General features: G+C 41.1%; 1 protein-coding gene across 2 annotated transcripts in view; it reads left to right on the top strand.

Annotated features, from left to right (window-relative positions):
- col14a1b (collagen, type XIV, alpha 1b) overlaps positions 1-20,545 on the top strand; it is a 169,552-nt gene that overhangs the window by 7,194 nt on the left and 141,813 nt on the right. For both annotated transcript variants that reach the window (XM_080862841.1, XM_080862842.1), the window contains exons 3-5: positions 2,594-2,710; positions 14,691-14,834; positions 17,517-17,600. In XM_080862841.1, the coding sequence (XP_080718967.1) occupies positions 2,594-2,710; positions 14,691-14,834; positions 17,517-17,600 (345 nt within the window). The remainder of the gene's footprint in view (positions 1-2,593; positions 2,711-14,690; positions 14,835-17,516; positions 17,601-20,545) is intronic.

Here is a 20,545-nt window from a genome sequence, read left to right on the forward strand (position 1 = left end):
GGCTTGACTAAATCTTTGATTGCCATCTAAATCGACCTAAAACTGTTACTTTCTCTTCAAACGTGCCAGTTTCATGTTTAACATTGATATACGTTATCATGTTACACCTGGAGAAAGCGGCATGCACACATGCAGATATAAAGCAGTAAAAGAATTCTGTAAGAGGTGACTTTACCCACAGTTTGGGTTTTTTTGGGTGAACCATTCTTACAAGGCTCTTGTTTACTCCGCTCTTGAGCTTTTGAGCTACAGCAGGCGTCAATCTCCGTGTAGGTATTTAAAGAAGTCGGCAGCAGCAGATGGCTCACCTCATAATGAGTACACAAACACAGAGACGAGTTTGTGGGTTTCATATCTTATTTTCCACCCCCTGGCTTTTCTTTTTTTTTCCACAGTTAACCAAAGTAAACTGGGGAATAATACATATTTATTATCTGGGATTTGGCGCTGCTGGTGTGGAAATGATAGGCTGTTTTGGTTGTTGACTCTGGAAATGTGGTTTCTGCCGTTGCAGTGCTTTACAATAGCCTTATCCCTGTGTTTTAAACCAGCGTCTATGCAAAAACACAACAACGCCACATACACGCTTGGTGAACTGTGAAAACAAAGTTCTCCCAATGCAGTGTTGTTGACCTTTCAGAGGTTTTGTGCACAGGTTGAGGCCATTGTAAAGTGTGTGTGGACATTGTGCAGCTCAGTGGATCAGGTGCTCCTGCTGAGGACAGGAGAGGAATAGTGTGGAGATGCTATTCCAGCGTCTTTCCTTTTGGTTCCTTTGTTATTTTTTCTCTTAACAGTTAAAAAGAAGTCGCATTCCCTCCTTTTTGTTATCCTCTTCGCACCCTGACATATTTCAAAGCACAGATGCAGAAAAAAATAATAAAAAGGGAAAGAAAATGAGATCAGGACAAGCAAGGATATATGGAATACAACTCGGGGACAGATGAGGTGACAGTGAGCACGTAAGCTGGAGAAAATGAATATAGGTGAAGAATGGAAGGCGGGAAAGGGGGGATATGTAGCCCTCTAGGGTGCGGACGGGGACAACAACTAATCAGGATGAGAGGCAGGGGTGTCGCTTTGATGCAGACAGGAGACAAGCACAGAGCAGGAAGACGAGGATGAGGAAAAGGAGGAAAATGGGACTTTTGGGGCTTTTTTTTAATGTGACATCTGTGCAAGCTAATCTCTCTGATGTGTATCCTCTACTTGGATGAGATACAATTTATCCTTCCTTATTTTTTTCTCCTCTTTCCTTACGGTTTAAAAGCACAGATGGATCGCCTGCCTCGACGCCATCATAACTCTGGAGGGAGTTCAATCTAACTCGAGTCAGTCACAGTTGTGTTTTGCGCTCAGCGGATGAACGAGTGTGTTGAAGTAAAACAGACGGAGAGCAGATTCTGTGAAACGTGCAGATTGTAAAACTTCCTGAGCGCCGATGCTCTATGTGACTAATTAAGGAGAAACGTTTTGTTGCGTACAGTTGCAGGGGAAAGTTTTTGGTGAGATATTTTTGCATAAATATGAACTAAAAAATCATCATTTTTTCACAGAATTCAGTGTTTACCAGATATACGTAGACATAAATTAACAGCTGCCAAAATGATCCAAAAGAATGCCAACCTTGCTCAGTTTAGAAGTGGACAGGTTCCTTGCTCTTATTTTGAAATGTCAGCTAGCCCCAGCTCTTCCTGTTCCTTGTTTTTCTGTCAGCTGGCTATCCTTCTGCTGCTTCTTCAGTGAGTCTGTCGTGTAAAGATCGTACGGACTCCAGCTCCGCCATCTTTGAGCTGAAGAGTAGTTCCAACCAGAAGTTGCAGCAGGCGGAGAGCAAAACACCATGAGGGTGGAGTCTGCTGGAGGTGAAAGGCTCATGGAAAGGCAGCTGATTATATTGATCCATCATTTTTTTTGTCACAAAAAATAGATGCAAAGGAGTTTTTTTTATTTTTGAATATTGAATTTATAAAATTATACCTGCACATACACAATAGGTGAATATTACAACTGACAGAGTCTTTATCTGTGTGAATCACCAACAGTCCTGTGAGACTAATCAAATGTAACCCAGTAAGTTATATTGTGATGTTACATATTTACAAAGGCAAAAGAGTGTAAATGTATCAGTTTGGTAGCTACAGAGGAGTAGTGGTGCTCAAAGCTATTCTTAGTTCTTAGAATTTTTGCTGAAGATCAAAAAGCCAGAGGTTTTTTGTGACTGGATGACACATAAACTTAACTTTCTGTACTTTTTGAGCATTTTATTTGGAGGAAGTGATGCAAATCACATGATGCTTTAGGTCGTCTTTAATTAGAAATGTGGAAATCTGAAAGGACTGAAACGTTTTCCTGCAGCTGTATGACACCATGTCGCGCAGTCGGCTAAATTGAACTCCATCCATTGTTATGGACACAATCTACTAATAAATTAATGATGACATCAGTTTCATTTCCAATATTACAGCAAAATATTGGATGTTGATGGTGCATGATAAGGAGTTTTATAACCACTCATTCTTCACATTTATACACTAAATATCAAACTGACAGTTATTGTGTAAAGCTGTGTATTGGTTTTTTTTATGTCTAGTTTCATCACCAAGAAGGCTTCGTACCAAAGTCCTGAGCCCCACCAAGCTGCACGTGTCTTGGAAAGAACCCAAAGGACAGTTTGAAAGCTACAAAGTCATTTACACCACACGACCAGGTAAGATCCAGAACTGATCCTGAGTCTGTGCCTACACTGTCTCCACCTGTTATTAGTAGCTTCATCGTTAAAAAGAGGGAAATTGGTTTGGGTCTGACGGTGACTATCACATTTAGTTGTTTAGTTTGTTGGTTTGATTAACTTTTTCGGCAGCAGTCAGCAGACTTAAAGCTTTGGCCACTGCTGGAGGCTGCTTACAAAATCACACACGATTAGTTTTTCTGCCACAGTGTGGTTCGTTTACGATGATGGCTGTGCTGTGATTTTAACAATCGCTTGCGGAGCCACAGAATGCGTCTTTTGTCTCTCGGCCCCGCTGTGAGCTGCTCGCAGAGAGAAATCTGTCCCTGTGCTGACCTCCGGTGTGGCGCAGCGAGAGCCCTAAACTTTTCTCTACACTCCTCCTGACGGGAAAGTTGCTACACCTAGTGAGAAATTTGCTAAGTTGGGAGAGACGATGTGAACTGAAGTGTGATATGATGACTGCTGTGAGAGTGGGATATCAGACTGAATCTGCAGCTTTGTGCTTCATCATTTGCAAAAATCAAACAAAATGAATAAACTAGCAAATTCTTTGAACATGACAATCCCACACCACGCGCCACAGGCTGAGCGCTTTCAGGCTTCACCTTTGCACAGAGCTGCTGCAGAGACCTTCCAGTTTAGACTTGATTTGTCCGGGAAATTTGACGAGGAATTCGCAATCTTCTCTGGTGTTCACACAGCTGCCCACAGTCACACCTCTGTGATGGATCGGCTGTCTCGTGCTTTGCTCAAGGGTCCCTCAGCAGTGATGGCTGCAGGAAGGCGTGTCATTAAAGACCAATCACCGTCAGCAGGAGCAGTAAAAAGCTGCACCGGTTTTGTTCTCAAATGACAAAAAAGTGCTCTGAAATGAAAAACAGATGCAGATTAATGCATCTGCAAATTAATATGAATGATGTCTTTTCATAAATCATGTTTTAACAATGCGGTATTTGTCTTTTGCTTGTGGGACAAAAAATTCTAGCTATGCACGGCGGAGCACAGCAGTTGAACTTCTTCCCCTGAGGGGAAACAAATCGACCTTTTTATGCGGTTTTCGCTTGCAAGCAGGTTCATAACTCACTGTGCAGAGAGAGACACGTAACCACACACAGGATCTGATATAACTGATACTGGAGCTGTTCGTGTGGCCAGTGTGGTAGCCTGTGGTTGGTTGCGGCTGACATTTTCTTGATTTATTGATTAAGGCTTTGACGTGTTTGGCTTTTACAGCTCTGTAAAACGACGTCCAGCTGAACACTGGTACGGCAAAGCTTTGGCTGAATCTGAGGTTTTATTGATGACAACGGGATTTATTTTGTATCCAGTTCAGCTGCATCTGTGTGTACATAAGTGAAGACTTCCCCACAGCAGCGCTGTGTACCTCACATCCTCAGTAGTTGGCATCTTGGCTGCGTGATGAAAGAAGGAAGATTTTTTATTTATTCTGTTCTTTTTAAAAATTGCTTCTCTCACAATTTCACTCACAAAACTGGAGCACAGACGTCTCGGTTTGGACACTTAACCGCACAGCCAGTCAGGAGGTACAGCTCGGTACCTCGTTGCTTTATGTTGTATCAGACAACATGCTGATTTCTGTTGGAGTGAACAACACTGCTGAACTCTCATCGTTTTCAGGGGAGTGCATGTGGGATACTACATGCAAGTGTCCTTGGAAGTAATTGAATAGAGACACACTGAAATTAATATATTTATTTATTTATAGTCAGTATGCACAAATGGAGTTGATAAATTAGTTTCCAGGATGACTCTGAAGTTGACTCGATGAGGTTCTTGAAGGAGGGTTTGTTTAAAGGGCAAGCCTGCATACGTTTTATCCAGGTGCACCTAATTAACTGGTAGCTGACTGTAAACTGGCACTATACTTACTTGGCTCTCACAGACTCTGTCATCCTGATGCAGCTTTTCAAATGAAAAGCTCTGCACTGCTTTTTTAATCTGAATTCCTGACTTTGAATCACGGAGCGTATGCTGTTTTTATTGCTTTTACATTTTAAAGGAAGGAATTCTTTGTCATACGCTGACGATAATTACAGCTGTAAAATGATGATGTGTATATAGTTGTTGTATATAGTTGTTGTATATAGTTCCTAAGCTACATTGTGATTATATGCATAAGTGGTATTACTCGGTTTCAAACTTGTGGCCAAGGCTTTTTAATCACTGTTAGTGGAAGCAGGTGCACTGCAGACATCTTTACTGTCTGTTTATATTGATGCAAAGCTTGAAAGCCTGGAATTTGAATCATACTGCTGTTTGCAAGTGTTATTAGTTTATAAACTACTCAATGTGTCATAAAGAGACTTTTATTTGGATGATATAGGAGCCGTGTCAGCATCTTGGGAATGTATTTTATTTAAAATATATGATTCAATTTCTCCATAAACAATAAATTCTGGAAATTCTTCAAAAGACAAAAAAGTTTGGATCCCAGTCTGAGAGAAGATGAATGCTGGGTTTATTTTTAGAGTTGTTCAAGGTTTTTCTACCAACAAGTGTTAAATATAAAGCTGCTTCATGGGCATTCATCTGTCTAAATGAGAATAGTTGTTTTATTTTTATCGATACACAAATCGCTTTGATTCAAAGCTTGTACAGTCTAATTTAACACTGCTCAGCTCTCTTCAGAGTGCTGCCAAATAAATGCCAACACTTCCTCTGATTCAGGTTAATTTTAGGTGTGTCTCATTTGGTGGGGAGGATAAAAATGGATTAAGAAATGGAGAACACGAAGCCCTAATTAGAGAGATTGTGTGTGTGCTTGAGTATGCTGAACTTGGAGAACAACAGTGTTGTTTTTAATCCCCTCAGTATTCCCAGGTGAACTGCAAGAAATGCTGTAAAAACTGGAACAGATTTGTGAACTCTTCTGTTGAAACACCCAGTTTGGAATCAGCTGCTGATATTGAGAGGGTGTCCAGAGCAGAGAGGCAACATTTTTCTTAGAATTTCTTTTGCCGTTTCTTATCTGTCGTCTCGATGGATATTTTTTCCTCTGAGGGAGACATCAGGGTAAAAAGGGATATTTTATTGCAGTGGGAAAAGGTGCTGCTTTTAAAACTGTCAACCTGTCCCCAAGTCCTGTTACCGTTATGATGGAGAGTTACAAGGATTGGTTCAGTAACAGCACAGTTTGAATGTTCCCACAGCACGTGTGGGCAGCATGAGGCGTCCTTCAGAGCATTTATAAAGACATTATCAGAAAGGCTGTTTGGACGGATCATCAGCAGAGGAGAAAAATAGCTCCTACTCTTCATCTCAGTGAAGTAGCACCTAAATGTACTAAAATCATAGTGCATGCATAACCACATAGAAATGGCAAAGAGTTGGTGGTAGTTGGGGCTACCTGTCAAAAGCTACAACTTCCTACAAACTTGGTCTTATTTCCAAAAGAATGTCTAATGTCTAAAGATGGATGAAGCAAATCTGTAAGGCCAAAGATGCCATTGACTTAATTTCCAATATTCAGTTCAAATAGATTCAATGTTTTTCACAGTTCAGTTCACCACAACATAAATAAGAAACCATTTTCTTCTATGAGGAACAACTCTGCAAATATGGAACAGAACTTGAGCCATCAGGTAATGAATGTTGAATAAGCGGTGATGGTGGGGAGGAAGAACTCCCTTTAAAAAAAAAAAAAAAAAAAAAAGGATTCGGGCAGACATCTGATCGGGTGGGGAGAAAACAGGGGCGTGGAGAGCTTATAGTAGAGCTGGGCGATAGAACGATAACGATATGTATCGCGATATAACTTTTACTCGATAGAGAAATTAAGCTATCGCGATAGACCTCGCCGCTCTCGTCCTCTTAAAAAAAAAAAAAAAAAAGGTCAGCCAATCTAAATTAAGTAGCGCAGAGCCGAACCAATCACAGCCGCAGCGTCACGTCGCGTGACTTGTTACGTACAGCACAAGTGCCAAGCCGCACGTGGGTTTGTTTGGGAAGCAGCCAGCGGGTAATGGAGCCAGCGTGTAATGGAGGAAATGAGTGTGCCGACTAGAAAAATCAACCGAGCGTGACCGAAGAGAAAACGGATGATGGTTCCAATGCCGGAGAGATTGTCGAACGGAAGAGCCATAGAAGTTCCGTAGTGTGAAGGTATTTCGGCTATTTCAAGTCTGACAAAAATAGAGTAGCGTGCACTGTAAATTGTGCCGAAAGCAAGTCTGGAAATACAATAAACTGGTGCATGCGTCACACTGTGCGCCACGTTATTGTTTCGGTGAAATGAATTTCTACAATACTGTTAATTCTACTCTCTGCAGTGTTTAAATGCTTACATATACACACAGTTACTGTCCCTTCACACATACGACTCGGTTCTGCTTCTATGCCCCAGCTTTGTTTACTTTTTCCCACCGAGGCTTCTAGACTTCTGATTGGCCAACATTTCTGCACGGCTAGGAATCTAGCGCCACCTGCTGCTTTGGCATGTTCATAGCAGCGTTTTCCTTCATTTCTCCCTTTATGTGTGGACGGGATTATTTTTTAAAACGAAAACGGAAAATCTCCGTTTTCAAAAATACCCGTGTACGTGTGGACGTAGCCTCAGTCTCTGACTGGAAGCGCTAATTCGTCATTCGGCTTTTGTCAGACTAAAGTAACTGTTAAAACTGTTTGAAAAGCTCAGCTATACAACAAGGAGAGATTGAGAATTTCCTTTTAGTTCTCAGTTTATTTGATATTGACAAAAGTTAGTCAGTTTTGTCTGTTCTTCTGTAAAACAAACTAAGATTTATTTTTAGAATTAATATTTTGTTTCTAAGTGGAATTGACAGTTTAGTCTGTTTCGTTTGTTCTGTTTTGAAACTTAAACGCTTTAGCGGCTGCCTTTTGTGTAGTTTGCAATATTTGCCTTTATTTATCTGAAAAAGTCTCATGTTCCTTAAGTACATCTACCCTGTTGAACTTATTATGGGAAATAAATATTTAAATAAAAACAAGCTGCTGATTATTTCACATTTTACTTGTGAGCAACAGCACATTTAAATCTTACAAATATAGTTATTTGGCTTATATCGTGATAGATATCGTTATCGCCTGAAATGAAAAAAACATATCGTGATATGAAAAAATCTCATATCGCCCAGCTCTAGCTTATAGTCAACAAACATGAAATGCATGGATGGTATATGGGTCTTATATAGATCTGCTCTCCTTGAGCACTTGAAGCACTTATACAACATGTCTCAGTCGCACTCCAATGGGCGCATTGGAGATCTCGCATTTCAGTAGCCAAGGACACCTTAGCATCAAGTAAACCTGTAGCTTTTGGTGGGGTTTGAATGTCTATTTGATCATAGTAATAGAGAAAAAGTCAGATAAGGTGCAGCTTTCCCCTGATACTCTAAGGTAGAATTGGGCAGATGGAGGGAGTGACACAGGAATACAAATGGAGGGAGATACTAGATAGATAGAGCAGGATAGAGCTGGAGAGGCAGGAAGAGAGAGCAAATGGAAAGAAGGATGTTGGATATAAAACTGAAAAGAAGCAGATCCAGAAAAAATCTCTATCTGTAGCTCCTGTCAAAGAAAGAAAAACATGTTCATAACGTGTTTCTCTTTTTGTTTGTATTTTCAGAGAATGGCTCTGTTTTCATTTGGTGACTAAACTGAAGGCTTACTTACTGTTGTATGTTGTTTTTGTGGCACTGCGTAAAGGGTTGGGCAGTACGCACACAATCCTGTTCTGGTAAGCAATTCAAAACCACCTAATTGGAATTGTTTTAAGCTGCAAGAAACTGGCAAGCCAAAGGACCAAAATGAAGAAGTCAGATGAAAGACACCTGGCAGCCTCTTAATGAACCGAACAGCAATGGGAATAATTCATGCTGTTACACGATCAGGGTGCACTGCCTGTGGTGTGTGGATGGAAAAAATGGAAACTTGCTGGTAGATGACTAGCAGGAAACTCCCAGAGCATGGGCTTGGGAATGCAGAAATTAGTTGTGCACAGGAATGTAGACTTGCTACATAAGTATAGCCATGAGTATAAGCATGTAACAAGTGATTGGCATAAAAGTGAAATAATAAAAGTACTGGAAGGCTAGGTGCACAGTAAAGAGGTGGAGGTATGCTGAAGAGGAAGGAGGAATGAATGATGTAGATGCCGAGAGAAGAGAGTGAAATATTCTGTTGCTCGCCTCCAGGTCACTACAGGAAGGTGAGGAAGAGAGTTTAGGCTGATGAGCATCAGGGGTGATCTGTGACAGAGAGTGGAGGAGTGGAAGGGAAGATGGTAGTGGGACCTGCAGTGATGCATTTTTTGGTGGCACTGCAAAAAAGACAGGAAATCAAGTTGGAAGAGATGAAGATTTTCCTTAAGATTTTCATTGGAAGTGACCAGAATGGACGAGATCAAAAAGGAGTACATCAGAGGAACAGCTCAGTTTGAGCGATTTGGAGATGAAGCCAAAGAGCCACGGGTGAGATGGTTTGGACATGTGCAGAGGAGGGTGTGGGCATGTTGGACAAAGGATGCTCCAAAGATGGAGCTGCCAGGCAAGAGAAGGAGAAGAAGGAAGCTGAGAGAGAAGATTCAAATATGGAGTGAAGCTTTGGTCTGACCGAGGAGGATGAGATGTCGGCGACCCCTATAGCAACCATGAGAAAGAAAAAGATTATAAAAGTCCTGCGAGTTAGTATGTGTGTGTTCCTGGTTACTTATTCACTGAGCTCAATTACCAAAGAGGCAGACAACTAAATTAGACAAAGCAATCAAACAGCGATGGGCAACCACAGATGTTCTGCCCCACTCTTATGTATGATATTATAGAAACACGAATTTCCTTTAAGCACAGAGGCCTTTTCTCATTTTTCACACATTGTACTGTAGGCCGAGAAAGCTTTCAACTTCTCAGTCGAGAACACTGCAGCCTCACGAGCTTCATGGCTTTTTATACAGTCTTACGGGTTTCCAAATAGCCTTGACATTTTAGCAGAGCGTGATGCCCTTATTTCTGAAATGTGCTCGCACAGGCCCGCTTTGCAACATGTTGCCTAAGGAAGTGCTTAGTTTGGAAGAAAAGGATAAAAATTATTTCTAAAAAGTAAGTGAAAGTGCCGGGATGACTGAGTGCCTTCTGGGCTAAGTGCAGGGAGCAAATGACGGGAACGATCATCTTCACGCTGCAGGCCGCTGGTATCGGTGCGAGGGTAATGAAGGTGGAAAGGCAGCGACTGAGCAGCAGTTAATTTTCTTAATCAGCAGGGATGTTTTTGTAGAGCTCTGCCGAATGGTTTTCATCAGGCTTGTCTATTCCTGGTTGAGCCCAAGACTCGAGTCATTTACCTTTTTACTTCCAAAATGTGAAACAAACCAGTTATTATTTAATTGAATTAAAATGTCTTCAGGGTTGAAGATGCTGTTTTTGACAGTCAAAAGTTCAAGGAAGCAATTGCTATTGAAAAAGCGTCGTATCATGTTGGTTTTTGCTGTCAGTCAATTTGAAGGAGCAGCTGCTGCAGAAGAAATTAGATTTGGTAACTGACAGTTTAAGATTTATGAATCCCAACGGGAACGTTTGTTCTCCAGCAGCAGGAAAAGTACGAGAAATGAACAGAAGGAAAAGTGGCTAATTTTAATTAAGCCTCGTGAAAAAAAGGCAAAGAAAGAATAAGCACTTTTCTTACATCACAAATTCTTAAACTAATTAGCATGTGCTACTCTGATGATCTTGGACTGCTCAGTAAATATCTGGTACACTCTCTCAAGCCAGGAAGCAAAAACCTACACTGCACAGTCAATTTGCAAACTGCTGACTTCTGCCAAAACTTTCTCCTGCTGCTACAGCAAAGCGCGTTTGGCAGAATCGGATGCTAAACACATACTCTTTATATGATTTTTATTTACAGTCTATTACATTTTTGCTCACATCCTCAGTTTCTCCCCTCAGCTTTTGAAGCCCGGGGCTTCTCAATATTTCTTGAGCAATTTAAGAGATCGTTTTAGCATATTTTGAGATTGCACAGCGGTGTGTGGCAGGTGTGCACGCTTCACACGTGTAATGATGGCCGAGAGACACTGAACTCAGAGTGTTCAACACGGGGTCAATGGCAATCTCATCACACCACGCATCTTCATCAGAAGTCATCTGCTTGTGTAAAGTGTTCTTGAACAGGCCCAATTTGTTCAAGAACATTAAATACTCGAGATCCAGTAAAGGACCAACAAACATTACGCTCATAAAACTGATATCACTCAAAGTTAAAAACAGACATGCTTGGTGTGGCTGGTTGATCATCTGCCCTCAAGTAAGACACTCATGTGGTATGTGAACAGAAGGAAGTCTGTGAAGCCTCCACTCAAAGCTTACATGAATTAAATATGTTCTATTTTGCAGATTTATTAAATGATTGACCTTTTTTGACAAAATTTATTGTTAATCTGATAATAAAAAGTGATGTAGAGTCAGAGGGTAAATGCAAAGCTTCAGCATAGGAGTCGTTACAGGTAACGTTTTGAACTGAAAGACATTTTCTAAACAAAAAAAATCCCTTTTCCTGTTTGCAAAAGGCAATAACTTTCATGCATTCTTGTTAACTCGGACCAGCACACGTTTTTGTGCATTGTAAAGCTAATATTACACAAGCATAGCTGTACGAGGATGAACCAAAAATAGGAAAAAGTGGCTTTGACCCCACAGATGCAGTTCACAGATCTGAAAGCGTTTGCTCAAGGCTTTTTCACCGGTTAGTTTCAGCACAGCTGAACAGACGATTATTCATGCAGCTGCAGATATTTGTCTGCCCTACGCGTGAGTCACAGGTTAAACTGCCTTCATGGCCAAAAGGAGCCCAGTATACAGGGTGGGCCATTTATATAGATACACCATAATAACATGGGGATGGTTGGTGATATTAAAGTCCTGTTTGTGGCACATTAGTATATGTGAGGGGGCAAACTCCTCAAGATGGGCGGTGACCATGGTGGCCATTTAGAAGTCGGCCATCTTGGATACAACTTTTGTTTTTTTCAATAGGAAGAGGGCCATGTGACACATCAAACTTATTGGTAATGTCACAAGAACAACAATGGTGTGCTTGGTTTCAACATAACTTTATTCTTTCATGAGTTATTTACAAGTTTCTGACCACTTATAAAATGTGTTCAATGTGCTGCCCATTGTGTTGCATTGTCAATGCAACCCTCTTCTCCCACTCTTCACACACTGATAACAACACCGCAGGAGAAATGCCAGCACAGACATCCAGTATCCGTAGTTTCAGGTGCTGCACATCTCGTATCTTCACACCATAGACAATTGCCTTCAGATGACCCCAAAGATAAAAGTCTAAGGGGGTCAGATCAGGAGACCTCGTAGGCCATTCAACTGGCCCACGACGACCAATCCACTTTCCAGGAAACTGTTCATCTAGGAATGCTCGGACCTGGCACCCATAATGTGGTGGTGCACCATCTTGCTGGAAAAACTCAGGGAACGTGCCAGCTTCAGTGCATAAAGAGGGAAACACATCATCATGTAGCAATTTCAAATATCCAGTGGCCTTGAGGTTTCCATTGATGAAGAATGGACCCACTATCGTTGTGCCCCATATACCACACCAAACCATCACTTTTGTTGTTCCAACAGTCTTGGAGGGATCCATCCAATGTGGGTTTGTGTCAGACCGATAGCGGTGGTTTTGTTTGTTAACTTCACCATTCACATAAAAGTTTGCCTCATCACTGAACAAAATCTTCTGCGTGAACTGAGGGTCCTGTTCCAGTTTTTGTTTTGCCCATTCTGCAAATTCTGTGCGCTGATCTGGGTCATCCTCGTTGAGATGCTCCAGTAGCTGGAGTTTGTAAGGGTGCCATTTGTGAGTAGCTAATATCCGCCGAAGGGATGTTCGACAAATCCACTCTCCAGTGACATGCGGCGAGTGCTACGCTGAATGAAGCTAGGACAGCCACTGATGTTTCTTCATTAGTGACAGTTTTCTTGCGTCCACATTTTGGCAAATCCAACACTGAACCAGTTTCACCAAACTTAGCAAGCAGTTTGCTGACTGTAGCATGGGAGATGGGTGGTCACGTAGGGTGTCTTGCATTGAAATCTGCTGCAATGACCCGGTTACTGCATTCACCAGATATCAACACAATTTTGATCCGCTCCTCACGTGTTAACCTCTTCGACATGTCAAAGAGAAACTTGTAAATAACTCATGAAAGAATAAAGTTACGTTGAAACCAAGCACACCATTGTTTTTCTTGTGACATTACCAATAAGTTTGATGTGTCACATGGCCCTCTTCCTATTGGAAAAACAAAAGTTGTATCCAAGATGGCCGACTTCTAAATGGCCACCATGGTCACCACCCATCTTGAGGAGTTTGCCCCCTCACATATACTAATGTGCCACAAACAGGACTTTAATATCACCAACCATTCCCATGTTATTATGGTGTATCCATATAAATGGCCCACCCTGTATTGTAGCGGTACAACAGTGCTGGTGCCAAGTCAACTCAGTGGTTTGTAAAATTTGGGAGTAGAGAAAACTGAACAACATAAGGTTGTTTTTTAGTCATAAATTTTTCAGTCCAGAGATTTACATCTATTTTTAATTTTTACTTAATCGTCATGATGACCTCATCTTAGAACAAATTACAGCTGTTACAGAAAATGAAATGTACTCTTAAGCTTACCTGTTCTCTTTGCCCTTTCGGGCTCTTTCTGCATATATCTGGGCCGTGTGTTGTATTACCAGCTGTGTCCATGAACATGTTAAATGTAAAAAAAAACCCCATTTCTTATAATGCACATCTGAAACACACCTATTGATGTGGATGGATATCTAGCCTGAAAGTTTAATTTAAAAAGTTTTGAAGCTTTGCAGTGATCTTTATGCTCCTAAACAGGCGTTGTGTTAAATTGAAAACATAACTACATGGAAATTACTGAAGTTGTGCAATATCTACAAAGTGATTGTCACATTATGAAGGAGGCTGGCACTGAAAATTATTCTGCCAAATCTACTTTAATTGTAAGGTTAGAGTTACAATAGAAAGAAAATGAAAGGTAATGAAGCGTTTTTTGTATTTAATTTGTTTTTGTGCAGCAGTCTTACTAAAGACACTCAACACAACACAGAATCCTCCTGAAATTCTCGATAATATACTTTCGCTGTGTGACCGACAGTCTTGCTGTCCAAAATGACACTGAATTGTTTTTTCTTGACACTAAAAAGGTCAAACAAAGCCAGATTTCTATTGCATGCAGTCCAACCGCTGCTGTCTACCTGTGTGAGGTGATTTATTGATTTAGCTATGTTTTATCTTCACTGGTTTAAACACAGCCTTAAAATTCAGGTTGTGTCGTGCTGTGAATAAGTCCTGGGGGATGAGCTCGTACCCTCACCGACTGATAGCTGCACGGACATCTTGTCCTCACAGTGTTTGTGAGGACAAGATGCTATCACTGTTGAATTAACACCATTTCTGTGGCAGCTGTTTTGGACAGATTTACGACTGATTTGATAAATCTTGGCATATCTTTAGCTTAACCCTCATGTCTACCATGGTCTCTGTATTAAAACGACTGGCTAACACCCTGCTTATTCTAAAGTAAATGGTCTGTCTTACCCTATGGTAGGTTTTAGACAATGAAAGTCATAAAACTTCAGGAAAATGTTTACTGAGATGAGACTTTGAGTCATTTTCTCATAGACCTCTATATTGTTTTGCCAACAGAGGTTTATAACGGCTGCAGCTTAAAGAAACTTAACTGAGACTTTGGCTTCACTTCTCAGATCCAGAGGCTTCATCGGTTTTTATCATACAGAGTCTATCAGTTGACTTGAATGCATGTGGGGGTGAGGTTTAACATACAAACAGAAACAAGGAGAAAGGGCCGCACACCCAGAGGGTGGGGTGTGTGTTTCTTGCTTGTAATTATCAGTCTTAAGTGTCTGTGCTTTTTCTTTAATAGGCGGAGAGCAGAAGGTGGTTCAGGCATCAAAGCAGGAAGCAAAACTGGTCATCGAGGACTTTGATCCTTCTAAAACGTACAACTTTAAGATCATTGCAGTCCATGAGGGGCAGGAGAGCAAACCTCTTCAGGGCAAACATGAAGGTAAGAGAATGACTCCACTGATTATTAAATCTGTTGCTTCAGGGATCCTCCAGCTGATTTCTGATTGGACAGCTTGATTGATGTAATTCGAGTTGTAAAATTAAGAGAACTGAAACGGCGTCGCAGTCGCACCGAATCGGACAGAAAACTGCCTCCGAGTTGATTACGGTGTGACACCAAATTGCACTTTTGGCTCCAATCAGTGATGTGACAGCAGGTGCTTTCCATCAGCTGTGATTGGCAGAATACCTGCTGTGACATCACTTATTGGGGTGTGGCGACAAGAGCACACTTTAGTTTGAAAGACTACAGACCAGTGCAGCAGCTCTCTCGTGTAATCTTGTGTTGTGAACACGATCAAAACATGTGCACCCTGATCCCGACCTCCTTTGTTCTGTAAGAACTTCTTATATGTTATTTAAGCTGCATTGTTGGATCCCAAAAGGTTCTGTTCATCTGGACGTAGCATTATTGTTGGAAGACGAGAGCAAAGCAGTGAAGAATTCAAATAGCCACCTCATCTCAGTGTTTCAGTTCTGAATACAGAGCTGAGTGTTTAATTAGTTTCAGTCATTGACATTCAGCGACCTGCTGGTATTTACTTGCTTTCATGCTGTGCTTTAGGAAAACAAAGCTTTTAAACCTGATGCTGAATGTACATATCCACAGGTGCTGAGTGTTTCCAGTATTCATGTCAGGCTACAAAAGCCCTTTTGACTCAGCATTTAGAATACCACTCTGCTCTTCAGAGCTGACGAAATGGTGTTATATAACTGTGTCCTGATGTCTTCGATTCACAGCTCTGACTAATGTTCTGTTGTTGCACTGAAACTCTGATGTGCTGTGTTCGGTTTTCACCAGTGTGATGTTCTCATTATAACCAAACTCTGCCCCACGTTGGACTCGTCTGTCCAGAGAACATTGTTCGGTCTTGTGGGTTGTTCAGATGCAGCTTTGCAAATGTGGCTTGTTCTTTTAGGGAGAACAGGCTTTCTCCTGGGAACCCTTCCTGACAGGCCTTCACCTGTTCAGTCTTTTTCTAATTGCACTGTCATGAACATTTAACATGTTAACTGAGAACCTAAGAGTCTGACATGTAGCTCTTAGTTTCTCTGAGCATTTTGCAGTCTGACCTAGGGCTGGGCGATATAGCCTAAAATCCATATCGCGGTATAATTTGAAGCATCTGCGGCAACGATATATATCGTGATATACAGTGACTTGCAAAAGCCACTGTATTATTTTCTTCTGTATAACATATTTACACACTAAAAGGCACACTTAAAATCCTTGAATTTTCTCTAAATGCATCTTATAATCCGGTTCACCTTATGTATGAATTCTGGTTGTGGTCACTGACCTCGAACCGATTTTATGTGGTACACGGCGCACAGAAATCTGTCAAAAAATGTTTTAGTGTGACTTTGGTAAGCTATGAAGGCGCACCGCTTGATGGATTGTTGGAGCATTACTGCTGCCGTAGTCAGGAGCCTCGCGGAGTAATCTGGGTCCAAAACTCCGTCGACTTGAGGTCCCAAAGTCAAACGAACACTGCAGCATCACTGAGAGTTAAAAACTGTCTAAATTCTTTCATCTTTGATAAAATGATCAGTGTTGCTGCTTTACCAGGTGTAACAATTAAGTTTAACATCCAGGCATCCATGAAAACAGAATTTATTACATTCAATGGAGTTAGAAGTTAGCAGGAAGTAAGCGGAAGTTAGCTCGCTAGCTTCCTGCTAAACATGATATAGCATGTTCTGACTGAGAGATTTCTGAAAAAATTCAAACATACAGCTCTGCTGTCACTTCCAACATAAATGAAGACAGAAAACTAAACAGCAGTGACGTTTGCAGGGTTACTGAAGTTGGACTAGCTGGTATATAATGATGTGCTACGTGATCGCTAGCAAAACAGCTATGTTAGCATAACATTAGCACACTGAAGCTGGAGGATGAATGCTAACTTTTTTCCACTCGATAAAAGTTAACGTGAGGGTTCCTGATGGTTAGGGACAAATGCAATCGCATGGCAGGATGCTGTAAACGGACCAAACTTCAGTCAGGAGAACAACTGAGATAATCCATCCACAATACGAAGTTAGTCATTAACATACTGCAACAACATGGGAATAGAGCAGCTGTGAGAGAATTCAGCATTAATGGATCAATGGTAGGGAAGTGGAGGAAGCGCAGGTTTTGGCTTTCCCCATATTCCCAAAGTGCTTCGTCTCTTTGCTATTACTGTCGCCGGCATAATTTGCAGTTGTTTGCAGCCGCTGCAATGCTTTCGACCAAAACAGGCGGAGCTTGATGATGACACCATCAACATGCGCTATCGCGGTAGAGCGTTATAGTCAAAATCTCTACTGTTGGCCAAATTTATACCGTTTCTAACGCCCACCCCTAGTCTGACCTTTGGTTGAATGTAATAGAATGCCCACGCCTGAGGAATCACGCAGCTGGATGCTCCAGACAAGCAAACCTCTGCTTTTATAGAGGAACTCACACCTGCTGATTATCAGACAAACGCTTGAATTTGAATGACTGGCTGCTGCGAAGGTTGTGTGTATTATTTAACACATGTTGTCATATGTCGATGCACACATCGAGTCCTAGGCTTCTTCCAGTGTCCTACCATTCGTTAATGTTGTTTTTTGCATCATGTGTTATATCTTCCAGCTCAGCAATCAGCTGTTGAAATGGCTCCATCCCAAGGGAGAAAAAACGGCAGCGTCACACAGGAGAACAATGAGATCTCAGAAGGTAAGATCTTCAACAGGGAGACGGGAGATGATCCAGGTGAACAGACACAATGAAATGATAAAGATACAGCCGTCTGCTGAAAGTCTCGAGTTGTCTGGATTCAAGACCAGTATGGTGCAGTGACAGAAGATGATTTGCTGAAATACCGTTACAGGAAGACAACCTGCTGTTCCTCAAGAACAAGTTTGAAGAAGAGCAATTTTCAAAGTATCTTGTAACACATTCAGGATCAAGATTTCATATCAATGGAAGATGTCGTCGCCGACCTTTTATGTCACAGCTGCTCTTCTTCTGGCAGTTTTAAACAGATGCCATGCAGGAAGCTTTCGTTTTAGTAGCTGGAGATTTTGAAAGAGAAGAAAAAACGACTGACACAAAAGCAGGTAAGTGTGAAGCTGCAGGGCTCTGATTTTTGCCACAATGGTGGTGCGGCTGAGTCACCGACTAAATCCTGATCCGTCCGTTCGTTTCAACAACACCGCCGTTTCACGATGTGTCAAGATTACTGTTCTGTGAATGTAATACTTCTGCAAATTGCACAGTGATTGTCAGTGAGACATACCCAAGGAAATGGAGGGAAAGGAAATGAAATGGCACAAAAATGGGAATTTAAGCAAGAGCCTCCAACAAACAGGAAATGAATGGAGAGAGGAGTGCGGTAAACAAGCCAATTGTAATTTCTGGTAAGTGGCGCATGCTGAGGCAAACAATCAGATGCCACAAAAAGGAAAAAAAATCTTTAATCTCTTTACGTCCTGCAAAATGCAGGAAAACTCAGTTTTGTTTGAGCTGTAATTCACATTTCTACCTCAGAAAAATTGAACTCAGAACTGTTCTTCAAATCTTTTTCTCATTTTAAAGATGTGTTTTTGTATTCCTGTTGTATTGTGATGAAATAATGAGTATTTTTTATTTTACTATGAAGTGGACAAAATATAATAGGACTGCAAAATTGGAAAAAGTCTGCACACTAGTTGGATCAAATGTAAGACAAAGCTTTGATTCAGTTTTGCAGACATTTGCCTCTCTCTCTCTCTCTCTCTCTCTCTCTCTCTCTCTCTCTCTCTCTCTCTCTATATATATATATATATATATATATATATATATATATATATATATATATATATATATATATATATATATATATATATATATATATATATAAATAAATTTTATATGGATGTGTGAACGCTCCTAAACAACAGATGGAATAAACCTATCGTCAGTGTAATTGGCTGAGCATTGTTCTTTAAATCCTGCAGGATCATTCCTTTGCTGTGACCTGATATTTTGCTGTGTTCCTTTGCAGCTTTTCAAAATGTGATGTGAACACTTGTGTGATTGGTTTTGTGTTTTGAAGACCAGAACTGATGGAATGATGTCAATGATGGTGGGGTGAGACTTGTGGCAGCCGGTTAGACACCAGTTTAAAACCCAAATTACAGCTTTTGCTTTCAGAGTTGTAACAATGGAGAAAAACACTTGACATTTCTTTCTTTCTTTCTTTCTTTCTTTCTTTCTTTCTTTCTTTCTTTCTTTATGAACAGCTAAATCTATGCTTAACCACTTTGTGCATTTTATCTTTGTCACGTTTTTTTGGAGCAGGTAAAATTGAATCTGTACAAAAAAACGAAAAAATATTTTGCAACGAGCTCCAACTTTATCACTTCATCCTTTTCCATGAATTCTTCAGTAGGACTTTTTATTCCCCCCTCTAATCTGTCAGGCCTCTGGAGGACAGCTTTGCTGAACTGTTTGTTGTTGTTTTTTGTCTAAAGTTGAATGCAGTTCTTGGCTTTCTCGTCTTGCAGCTCATGTTGTTTGCAAGGATGTAAGATCTGATCCTGGTCGTCACAGAGTGAAAGAATGATCCTGGTGAAATCTTTGGGGGACATTAACTACAAGTAAATATAGAAGTGTCATACGCCCGAGTTTAGTACCACAGAATTAAGAGCTCCGTGTTATTAAGGGTTTACAGCCAGCATTGTTGTGGTTTGTTTGTTGGTTTGTTACAGACCATGAAAAGAGGAAAAGGTGTTAAAACTGTAGCTTACAGCGGCGCTGTTATGCCAATTTCCGTTTTATAGTGTGATTCTTGGACTGTGCTCAGCATGATTGGCACAATACTGGTTTATCTCATACGAGCCCTCCCAGTTCATCCTCTACCTGAGACCGCTGTTCTTACACCCTGAGCTGTAGCTGATGTGGAACGAGAGCGCATAGCTGCTGTCTGTGTAATGACCACTCAGTGAGTCTTCATCCAAACTGTGCTCAGGGTCAGATTTGTTGTTTTGCTGTGAACTGTGATGGATTGTGAGTCGGATGAGCTGTTACACACAAAAGTGTCATATTTATGCTGTAAATGAAACCACTGAGGTTATTGGGACATGTAGGCTCAAATCAGTGAGGACAGCTGCGTCAACACTTGGACAGCACGCTGGTTAAAATGATCGTGTGATGCAAATTTGCCTGATGCAAAGCGTGAGGGCCCTTGTTGCATGGCAGGTGACTTGAAGTGGATGCTGGACTTTGCAGACACTGACTTGTCCTGTTCAGTGAGCGATACGTGGAGATGGTGAGGAACAAAGGTGTTAAGTACAGCCAACAAATCGCTTTTCTCTGATTGTTCATTTTCTTCTTTCTGCATCTGTCATGTTGCCAGTTTGAATTCTCACCTCATCCTTATGTTAAAATAAGACGGGATAAAAGAGTTACTGTAATTCATACGGTGTTTTGGAAAATGTGTCGCATTATTCCACGAGTAGTCGGGTTGATGCAGGTTCTCGTTTGTGTGTCTTTGGCTTTACTATTTTTCTTTCTGTATCTCACCTACGACCTTTCCCTTTGTCAGGCTGTCTCCTGCAGTTTACCATCAGTAGAAGCTCTCAGTGGAGGAGGCAGGCCGTTAGTATAAGAGTGAGAGTGAGGTGGGAGTAAGTAGAGTA

Source organism: Rhamphochromis sp. 'chilingali' (genome assembly GCF_963969265.1).
Source record: "Rhamphochromis sp. 'chilingali' genome assembly, chromosome: 17".
Taxonomy (NCBI): domain Eukaryota; kingdom Metazoa; phylum Chordata; class Actinopteri; order Cichliformes; family Cichlidae; genus Rhamphochromis; species Rhamphochromis sp. 'chilingali'.